The sequence below is a fragment of the Ranitomeya variabilis genome, chromosome 5 (assembly GCF_051348905.1).
Source record: "Ranitomeya variabilis isolate aRanVar5 chromosome 5, aRanVar5.hap1, whole genome shotgun sequence".
NCBI classification, from domain to species: domain Eukaryota; kingdom Metazoa; phylum Chordata; class Amphibia; order Anura; family Dendrobatidae; genus Ranitomeya; species Ranitomeya variabilis.
The window spans coordinates 340470508-340482391 of NC_135236.1; the positions used below are offsets into that span (position 1 = coordinate 340470508).

Sequence of the window (11884 nt, forward strand, 5' to 3'; positions counted from 1 at the left end):
CTGGTCCTGGAGCTTTTACACTTCATTTTAACACAAAATTTTTTTCTATTTAAAGATCGTTACTTTTTACAGAACCGTGGCACTGCCATGGGCGCGGCGTGTGCGCCCTCGTACGCTAACCTCTTTCTCGGGTACTGGGAGAGGGAGGTTTTTGGGGAGGGCGCCTGCGCCGCTTCCCATGTGCAGTGCTGGTATCGTTTTATTGATGATGTGTTATTGATTTGGCAGGGTCCTGAGCCGGCACTCCTTGACTTTATCCGTGAATTGAATCAAAATAGCCGTAACATCCGGCTTACCCATCGAATAGCCACCGATAATATAGATTTTTTGGATATTAAAATAACGAGGTGTGAAGATGGGGTTATACAGACTGATGTATTCCGTAAAGAAACATCGGTCAATGCTCTTCTACATTCCAGCTCAGCCCACACCAGGTCAACAATACGAGCTATACCAGTGGGCCAATTCCTTCGAATGAAGAGGGTCTGCTCTGCGGATGGTATTTTTGAGCGGCAGGCTCGGGACCTTACCGAACGGTTCCGGGACCGGGGCTACAGCAGGAGGGTCATTAAAAAGGGCTACTTACGCGCTAGGAGCTCCCCTAGAGACCAGTTGCTCTGCAGACCCCCGAGATCTACCCCTCTGAAGAAAGATCAACCATTGAGATTTATTTCCACCTTTAACAACAGATGGGATGATGTTCGGGAGGTTCTGCAGAGACACTGGTCAGTATTGAAAACTGAGCCCACCCTAAATGACATCTTACCTGATCGCCCCCTTCTTACAGCAAGAAGAGGGATGAGTCTTAAAGATCAATTGGTGAGGAGTCACTATGTTCCTGCACCCACGAGAATTTTTGGGGCAGGACCACAGAGACATGGGTGCTTTCCATGCGGCTCCTGTAAGGCCTGTAGGAACATCATAAGAACCACCTCTTTTTCCGCGGCTGGGGGGGGGGTAGGGACTATCGGATCACAAGTTATATATCTTGTAGCACCACCCATGTGGTGTATTACGCCACCTGTGGGTGCGATCTGATTTATGTAGGCCTCACATCTCGGGAACTGCGCGTCAGGGTCCGAGAACATGTCAGGGACATATTGGCAGCTAAGGACGTAGAGGATGTCTCGGAACTTCGAACTATTCCGAGACATTTCAAAACCTTTCATGACTGTAACCCCGATACATTTAAGGTGCGGGGTATTGATAAAGTCCACCTAGGCAATAGGGGCGGAGACTTTAAACGCACGCTAGCACAAGTGGAATGCCGCTGGATAGTGCAGCTGGGGACTATGACCCCAAATGGCCTTAACGAAAAATTATCTTTCGTCCCATTCTTATAGATGTACAGTGGGTGTAATATCACCATTTGTCCTCTGTTTCATTTATTTTAATCTGTGTTTTTAATCATTATTTTTTTTCTTTGCCTTTTCTTTTGGTTTCAGCTTTATACTTAAAAATTTTTTTTTCATATTTACCTGCTGGTGACGCCACCTTTAATCATCCTGATCTGGAAGAGGATATGTGCTTCAATGGGAGACTTCGTGGACTATTAATCAGAAGGAGAAATGGCAACATTCGTCATTTTCCCAAATATCTGTATAATAGAGTGTATATGTTTATGATGTATGGATTGGGTTTTTATGCCAAATAGATCATGAAGTGCTGCATTTGTATTGTTTATGAATTATCCTGGTGAATGGTAAATGATTGATTTTAACCAAACCATTTACGGTAGCATGATCCAGGTTAATATACAGCTATATTACTTACACTCCCGGTTTGCCAGCACCTTTTCCCTCTTCCAAAATGGCCGCTAGTGGTGCGCATGCGCAACTGACCCTCGGCTAAGCCACGCCTCCGGACGGCATCCTTCAATAGCGACGCCCGGACTGTCTGACGTCACGGGGACATTTCCCCTCTCTGGGCGCCGCTAGGATGGCCGGAAGGAGCGTGTTACTGCCGAATTTGTCTGTCCGCATGCGCCGTATTCACTAGCGATAACCAGCAGCAGCTGGCATAATGATATAAAAACACCTTTCGTTGCGCCACACTTATACAGCCTCCCGAAGAAGCGACATATCGCGAAACGTGCGTCGGGGCTCTTTCTGTGGACACCGCACATAGGACCTTGCACATATGGGTAAGCTCAATCTGGGGCATATTGTTTCATTATGCTGTTACTTTATTCTCGGGCAGTTGCAATAGGGTGAGGGTTAGATCGCATGGCATTTTCTCTTTATTGAGTATTCTGGTTACTGACCTGTGATCTAGCAACTTTTTCCCTCCCCCCCTGTTATTTTACATCATACATATTATTTGCCTTTGCACAAATACTGTTCGGTACTTGTATTTTGCACATTATATGGCTCCATGATTGTACCCTTGTACTTTTATATATGTGCAGTCCTTTGTTGGTGGACACAGTTGTCATACACCATATCCTCATATTACTGTGTTTTTAACTTTTTTGTAGTACATTAATAAAATTTAAGATCATTATTTGACTATTTTGTTTTTTGCTTGTTCTGGGGCATTATGCTCTTTCTAATTTATTAATACATGTTGATTTGGGAGTTTTGCCCCTCCCCCTTTCCCTATTGGAGTGCAATGGGCACGTCCTGTATGAGGGACTTTACCATAAATGAGTATATCCGCAAGATTGGTATTTATTTTGGTATTATATTATTACTGTGTATTTTCACAGCTTCGCCTACTGATCGTATGGATCATAGAGCCCGTGAAACAAAGTGGCTCACAAAACTGGATGAGGTATTTGGTGATGACTTGGTTGTGGCTTTTAATTCTAAAGAAACAGAGGACTTTGTAACTAAATTGAAACTGTTACTCAATAAGAAAACGCGCCTTTGGTGGAATAGGGCGTTTTTGGAGCGTTATGTGGCCAAAGGCTTAATTCCAAGGGGATTAAGGGTACAAGTGTTCCCCTCCTTCACTATGGATGATGAAGTCCTTAAGAAGGAGTGGGAAGAACTGTCTTCCAACTGCTCGAGAGGGTATATGGAACTATTAATAAAATTGAATACAACCTCTTTACAAGAGGTGGAAAAAGAGATTGGTTCCTTACAAGAATCATTATACAGCACTTTATCAATGACTGCCCAGAACAAACTTAATGACGAATTAGAGGGGGATTTTCAAAGATGGGAAAAAGACATTGTTGCATCAAAGACCAAGAAGTATCAGAGGGATGTAACGGATTACAAAAATAATTACGTATATAGGTGGCGGAAGAAACAGCCCACCCAAGTGAAGTTTCCAACCCATCGTAATTCGCTATCGTCAGCGTCCTCTATGGATGAGGAGCAAGTGGGTAACAGTCAAGTGAATAACATGTTTACCGAAAGGTTAGGATTGGGGAAAGCTGGGAACCGCAGAGGAAAAAACAAACGCAGGGTTACCCCACCCCAGTCTGTGGAGAAAAAATCGAAATCCACTAATCGCCTTGAGGTAATCAATTTGTCAGATCATGTGCTGTCTAAGGATCAGCTCAATGTTCTGGGCTTAGGATTAACTTTTGTTCCCACTAATAAATTTAACTACTTTACAGCTATGAAGGATACGCAATTGTTTCTGAGGAAGGTTCTCCTGCGTAAATTACACTCTAAACCCTTGGAGACTTTCAGACCGGACACTACGTTGGAATATGAGGCACTAGCTGCTCTGGAGGAACTTGCAGGGGATTCGGATCCATCGGCTGCAGTCACAGGTACCTTTCCTGCTTCTGTCGTGCGTAGATGTACCACGTTCCCCCCCCTTTTCACTTTGTCCTCAAATTGATATTTTCAATAAACTGGTGTTGGAGGATTTTAAAAAAATTCCAAGTGATAAGAGGGGTAACAATCTAACCTCTGCACAATGTAGGGCCTTGAAGGAATTGAAGTCCATGCAGGATATTGTTATAAAACCCGCAGATAAGGGGGGGAACGTGGTCGTCTGGCCGACAGTTAAGTATGAGAGGGAGGCCTTTCGTCAGCTGAGGGATCGGGGGTCATATATGCCCCTGACATGTAATCCATTATCTGCATTCTCGAGCATCTTATTTGAGATTTTGGATAGGGCCCTGACGCGGGGTATCATATCTAAAAAGGTGTTTGAGGGCCTCCTTGTGGAATATCCGGTGGTCCCTACCTTCTACTTGCTACCTAAGGTCCACAAGGATCCGGTGGAACCCCCGGGGCGTCCGATTGTCTCTGGCATAGGAGGGCTATGCGACCCTGTGTGCAAATTCATTGAATACTACCTGCATCCCCTAGTAGAGTCGCTCCCCTCCTATGTCAGGGATACTACGGACGTCCTGAGGAAATTGGATGGCCTTACTTTGGAGTCGGACATGGTGTTTGCGACAATTGACGTAGAGTCCCTCTACTCTAGCATCAAACATGATGATGGATTGGAGGCGGCAGAGTTCTTTTTGAGCATGAGTAACCTTGACCCCCTGATGCGGGCCCTGGTCCTGGAGCTTTTACACTTCATTTTAACACAAAATTTTTTTCTATTTAAAGATCGTTACTTTTTACAGAACCGTGGCACTGCCATGGGCGCGGCGTGTGCGCCCTCGTACGCTAACCTCTTTCTCGGGTACTGGGAGAGGGAGGTTTTTGGGGAGGGCGCCTGCGCCGCTTCCCATGTGCAGTGCTGGTATCGTTTTATTGATGATGTGTTATTGATTTGGCAGGGTCCTGAGCCGGCACTCCTTGACTTTATCCGTGAATTGAATCAAAATAGCCGTAACATCCGGCTTACCCATCGAATAGCCACCGATAATATAGATTTTTTGGATATTAAAATAACGAGGTGTGAAGATGGGGTTATACAGACTGATGTATTCCGTAAAGAAACATCGGTCAATGCTCTTCTACATTCCAGCTCAGCCCACACCAGGTCAACAATACGAGCTATACCAGTGGGCCAATTCCTTCGAATGAAGAGGGTCTGCTCTGCGGATGGTATTTTTGAGCGGCAGGCTCGGGACCTTACCGAACGGTTCCGGGACCGGGGCTACAGCAGGAGGGTCATTAAAAAGGGCTACTTACGCGCTAGGAGCTCCCCTAGAGACCAGTTGCTCTGCAGACCCCCGAGATCTACCCCTCTGAAGAAAGATCAACCATTGAGATTTATTTCCACCTTTAACAACAGATGGGATGATGTTCGGGAGGTTCTGCAGAGACACTGGTCAGTATTGAAAACTGAGCCCACCCTAAATGACATCTTACCTGATCGCCCCCTTCTTACAGCAAGAAGAGGGATGAGTCTTAAAGATCAATTGGTGAGGAGTCACTATGTTCCTGCACCCACGAGAATTTTTGGGGCAGGACCACAGAGACATGGGTGCTTTCCATGCGGCTCCTGTAAGGCCTGTAGGAACATCATAAGAACCACCTCTTTTTCCGCGGCTGGGGGGGGTAGGGACTATCGGATCACAAGTTATATATCTTGTAGCACCACCCATGTGGTGTATTACGCCACCTGTGGGTGCGATCTGATTTATGTAGGCCTCACATCTCGGGAACTGCGCGTCAGGGTCCGAGAACATGTCAGGGACATATTGGCAGCTAAGGACGTAGAGGATGTCTCGGAACTTCGAACTATTCCGAGACATTTCAAAACCTTTCATGACTGTAACCCCGATACATTTAAGGTGCGGGGTATTGATAAAGTCCACCTAGGCAATAGGGGCGGAGACTTTAAACGCACGCTAGCACAAGTGGAATGCCGCTGGATAGTGCAGCTGGGGACTATGACCCCAAATGGCCTTAACGAAAAATTATCTTTCGTCCCATTCTTATAGATGTACAGTGGGTGTAATATCACCATTTGTCCTCTGTTTCATTTATTTTAATCTGTGTTTTTAATCATTATTTTTTTTCTTTGCCTTTTCTTTTGGTTTCAGCTTTATACTTAAAAATTTTTTTTTCATATTTTCCTGCTGGTGACGCCACCTTTAATCATCCTGATCTGGAAGAGGATATGTGCTTCAATGGGAGACTTCGTGGACTATTAATCAGAAGGAGAAATGGCAACATTCGTCATTTTCCCAAATATCTGTATAATAGAGTGTATATGTTTATGATGTATGGATTGGGTTTTTATGCCAAATAGATCATGAAGTGCTGCATTTGTATTGTTTATGAATTATCCTGGTGAATGGTAAATGATTGATTTTAACCAAACCATTTACGGTAGCATGATCCAGGTTAATATACAGCTATATTACTTACACTCCCGGTTTGCCAGCACCTTTTCCCTCTTCCAAAATGGCCGCTAGTGGTGCGCATGCGCAACTGACCCTCGGCTAAGCCACGCCTCCGGACGGCATCCTTCAATAGCGACGCCCGGACTGTCTGACGTCACGGGGACATTTCCCCTCTCTGGGCGCCGCTAGGATGGCCGGAAGGAGCGTGTTACTGCCGAATTTGTCTGTCCGCATGCGCCGTATTCACTAGCGATAACCAGCAGCAGCTGGCATAATGATATAAAAACACCTTTCGTTGCGCCACACTTATACAGCCTCCCGAAGAAGCGACATATCGCGAAACGTGCGTCGGGGCTCTTTCTGTGGACACCGCACATAGGACCTTGCACATATGGGTAAGCTCAATCTGGGGCATATTGTTTCATTATGCTGTTACTTTATTCTCGGGCAGTTGCAATAGGGTGAGGGTTAGATCGCATGGCATTTTCTCTTTATTGAGTATTCTGGTTACTGACCTGTGATCTAGCAACTTTTTCCCTCCCCCCCCTGTTATTTTACATCATACATATTATTTGCCTTTGCACAAATACTGTTCGGTACTTGTATTTTGCACATTATATGGCTCCATGATTGTACCCTTGTACTTTTATATATGTGCAGTCCTTTGTTGGTGGACACAGTTGTCATACACCATATCCTCATATTACTGTGTTTTTAACTTTTTTGTAGTACATTAATAAAATTTAAGATCATTATTTGACTATTTTGTTTTTTTGCTTGTTCTGGGGCATTATGCTCTTTCTAATTTATTAATACATGTTGATTTGGGAGTTTTGCCCCTCCCCCTTTCCCTATTGGAGTGCAATGGGCACGTCCTGTATGAGGGACTTTACCATAAATGAGTATATCCGCAAGATTGGTATTTATTTTGGGGTTATACATATTCTAGAATACCCAATGCATTAGAATCGGGCTACCATCTAGTATAACATAAATATAAACAGCTGGTCAGGTAAATCTAGGTCAGGAAACAGAATCTATACACCTAATGGCGTCCTAGACATAGCGTGGAATAGAGTCCAATGGTGTCCATGGAAGAGTACATAGATGATAATATTCATCTTTAGAGCTGCAGTGAACATACCATAGAAAATAGGAAGCCAACCATTTACCTGAAAGGTGTGGAAGACAGAGGGTCCAGGTGGTTCGTGTGCCCGCCCCAACGTGCGTTTCGGAATACCTTCGTCAGGGTTATTACCATAAAAGGTGCTTTAAAAAGACTGTGACTGGAAATGTGTGATGATGTCCGAGGCCGGAAAGTGCATCACGTAACCAAGGAGACCGCATTACCAGCCAGTGTCCGCACCACCAGGGCCGTGACGTCGGAAAACACGTGGGGCCGCACGTGATCCGGCACCCAAGGTCCCCCAGGCACGGCAGCGGGCAAGCGCAAGGGAGTAAATGAGTCTGTGTGCCATGAGTAAAATAAAAGTGCGCATGTGCAGTGTACAAAAAAAAGAGGTATACGCCACGATAGATCCTGGCAGTGACTGGTACAATATTTATACCTCTAATGGGATAAAGGATAAAAGGAAACATGCGTGTTATATATTGAAATGGAACATAAGTATTTAAAATATCAGAACTAAACGGCGACCACACATATCACTATATTGCAGTGTTGTACTAGAGATGTAAGGGATATGGAGACAACACATTGCGTTCCACTCCAGCATATTAAGACATATACGTGTATTAACAATGGTACAATGTGATATTTCAACATTCTCTGCCCCCATTATTGACAGCTTTGACTTTTCTGATCCTAGAGGAGGTCCGATACAGATGGAAATATGGCTGTCAAGGCAAAATAAAGGTGCTCTGAGTTCCTTCTTAGCATTTTCCCTAAAAGGTGCTATGCTTTTTTTATAGAGTCATTTTATCCTCAAATACTTCCTTTAAGCTTTTTTTAAACTTTCCCTCCTACAGTGCAAAGTACACCATTCTTCCCAAAACGACGCCAGCCACACAATGCCCCCTGTAACACTGTCAGTCTCACAATGCAAGCCACATAAAGTTTCCCTATAAAAGTAACAGTATTCCCCTATAACAGCTCCAGCCGCCCATTGCACCACTAGTGTTCGGTAATTATTACCTCTCCTCTGGGTTAATATAAAGGATACATGAATACGACCACTGCAAAGTTCTGAAACCTCGTGATATAGATGGGTATGTCTGTGTGCCCATGGTAGAAGATGCACAGAAAGGCATCCTGGCCCGCCTGCTGTACCCTCATGCCTTACGACATTCTACAAACTACAGTGACCTGTCGATAAGGCAATGAATATTTACTGTACCTGATATACGTTCAAATTTTTCATTTATAACATTGACCAGATCTTCAGCATTTTTCTTCAGCTTTTGTAACCTCTCTAAAATTTCTGGAGGGATGTCCTGATTTTTTAACTTTTCCTTCAGCAGCTCATACTTTTCTTTTAGATTATTTAAATCCTGTAAACATAATTATGACACATATTATTCAAATTCATTGCAAAGTTATACTTCCTCTCATTAAATCTAAACTAAGAGGGGCCCATGCTTGGTAATAACAAAGCTCAAAAATAATAAACTCTTGTTGAAAGCCTTGACCTATACCAGTATACTGTATGTATAATTAAAGGACTTGTCCACCCCAAACATGTCTCTACTTTCTTATTATGGTTTATTTTTCTGGGTGATTGATTAAAATATCAATGTTTATTAAAAGATATAAAATAATAAACATTTCTGAAAATAACTTACATGGGCCTTTACGGATTAATTTTTTTTACAAAATTAGCAGTTTTAATTGCCTCATAGCAAAAATAAACATACTATATTCTTCCAGCAGCAAATGGTACCAACATCTGGGTGACAATTGCATTAAATAACAGAGAGTAGATATTCTGCGCATGCTCTTCTGCAGTCCAGCAATGATGCAGAGAGCTGGGATGAATATGAATATGTGAATGTTCGTCCTGAGATGAAGGCAGGAAAATCATGGCTATGTGGCTATACTGCCCATCGTGATCTAACTAAAGGACTACTGAAAGATGGCGTCAGTAGCAATGAAAAGAAAACAGAGGATGGGAAAGGGTAATTTAGGAGAATGAATAAAGAGATGGATAACATTTATGAAAAAGATGTGCTTGTAAAGATCAATGTAATTGTGGGAATACCCCTTTAACAACTTAAGGATTGATCCACTTTGTACATTAATTTGACTGAGCCTCGTTTTTAAAACTTTGCATGTGTCAGTTTATGAGGTAATAACTCTGGAACGCCTCAACACATCCCAATGATTCTGAGACTGTTTTTTAGTGACATGTTCTACTTCATGTTAATGGTAAATTTTGGTCGAAATAATTTATGTTTATTAAAATTTGACAAATTTGAAAATTTTGCAATTTTCAAACTTTCAATTTTTATGCACTTAAATTATATAGTTATGCCACACAAAATAAATAATAAATAACATTTTCCATATGTCTACTTTACATTAGCATCATTTATGAAAATAACTTTTTTGTTAGGAAGTTAGAAGGGTTAAAGGTTTTTTAGCAACTTTTCATTTTTCCAACAAAGTTTACAAAACAAATATTTTTAGGGCCCCCGTCACATTTGAAATGACTTTGAGGGGCCTATATGGCAGAAAATACACAAAAGTGACACCATTTCAAAAAACTACACCGCTACAAGTTGCTCAAAACCACATTCAATAAGAATATGAACCTTTTAGGTGAAAATGTAAAGTTTTCCTAAAAAAGGTTACTTTAAATCCAAATTGTTCATTTTCCCAAGTATAACTAGAGAAAATGGTCACTACAATTTATTGTGCCATTTCTCCTGAGTATACGGATACCTCATATGTGGGGGAAAACTTCTGCTTGGGCACATGGCAGGGAAGGAACGTTATTTGACTTTTACTGCACAAAATTGGCTGGAATAGATGGCGGATGCCATGTCGTGTTTGCAGAGCCCCTGATGTGCCTAAACAGACACCCAATTTTGGAAACTAAAAAGGAACCCACAAATGCTTCACAGTTTTAGCCCAAACTATTTGGGATAGCAAATGGGGCCTTCTGGCTGAACCCCAATACTAGGCCTAACAATTTTGATTAGCACATGGGGCTTCCTAATTCCTGAATGCAGCACAGTTTTGGCCCAAACGATTTGGATTAGCAAATGGGGCCTCATGACTGCAACACATTTTAGCCCAAACAATTTGGAATAGCAAATATCTCCTCCTGCCTGAACCCTAATATTAGGTCTAATGATTTTGATTATTAAATGAAGCCTCCTGATTCCTGACTGCAACACCGTTTTAGCCTAAATGATTTGGATTAGCAAATGGGGCCTCCTCACTGTAACACAGTTTTAGCCCAAACGATTTGGATTAGCAAATTGGGCCTCATGACTGCAACACAATTTAGCCCAAATGATTTGGAATAGCAAATACGGCCTCCATTCTGAACCCCAATATTAGGCCTAACGATTTTGATTAGCAAATGGATTCCTGGAGCGCTTACGATAATCAGTTGTTCGGTGCATCAGCTACATGTGTCGCAGCTTTTTCACAGTCACAACACATGCATGGATAGTCCAACAAACCGGCTCTCTATGCTTCTCTTTGCATGTGTTGTGACTGTCACACAGCCGCGACACAGCTGCGGCGCCGAACATCTGATTCGGGTTCCTGATGCAGCTATTCATTAAGCGCTATAACTGTTCGGATAAGTACTTATCTGAAGCGATTTGCTCATCCCTAGTTATAGTCAGTTGTTAATAGGGTTGAGCGACTTTTATTTTTATAGGATCGGGTCGGGTTTCACGAAACCCGACTTTCTCAAAAGTCGGGTCGAGTGAAATCGGCCGATCCTATAAAAAAGTCGGGGTCGGGGTCGGCCGAAACACGAAACCCAATGCAGTGCAATGGGATACTATGGTTCCCAGGGTCTGAAGGAGAGGAAGCTCTCCTTCAGGCCCTGGGATCCATATTAATGTGTAAAATAAAGAATCAAAATAAAAATATTGATATACTCACCCTCGGACGCGCCCTGGTACTAACCGGCAGCCTTCCTTCCTAAGAATGAGCGCATGAAGGACCTTAGATGACGCCGCGGCTTGTGATTGGTCGCGTGACCACCCATGTGACCGCTCACGCGACCAATCACAAGCCGCGACGTCACCGCAGGTCATTCACGCGCTCATTCTTAGGAAGGAAGGCTGCCGGTTAGTACCAGGGCGCGTCCGAGGGTGAGTATATCAATATTTTTTATTTTGATTCTTTATTTTACACTTAAATATGGATTCTGATACCGATTCCCGATATCGCAAACATATCGGAACTCGGTATCGGAATTCCGATACCAGATTCAGAAGATCACCGACCTCATGGCTGACCCCACACAGGGGTCGGGTCGGGTTTCATGAAACCCGACTTTGCCAAAAGTCAGCGACTTCTGAAAATGGCCGACCTGTTTCGCTCAACCCTAGTTGTTAAATATGAAACGTTTGATGGTTGCAGTCTGTGTCTGCCCCTGAATGGTCTCATTGTGCAATAGAGATGTAACAGATTCACAAATTTAAAAAAAGCCTATGATAAAGTCTCCTAATATACATATTAGTAAA

The 11884-nt window shown here is 43.0% G+C and overlaps 1 protein-coding gene across 2 annotated transcripts in view; it reads right to left on the reverse strand.

Moving 5' to 3' along the window:
* Positions 1-11884, reverse strand: part of LAMB4 (laminin subunit beta 4) — a 394745-nt gene that overhangs the window by 59111 nt on the left and 323750 nt on the right. For both annotated transcript variants that reach the window (XM_077264810.1, XM_077264809.1), the window contains exon 41: positions 8572-8725. In XM_077264810.1, the coding sequence (XP_077120925.1) occupies positions 8572-8725 (154 nt within the window). The remainder of the gene's footprint in view (positions 1-8571; positions 8726-11884) is intronic.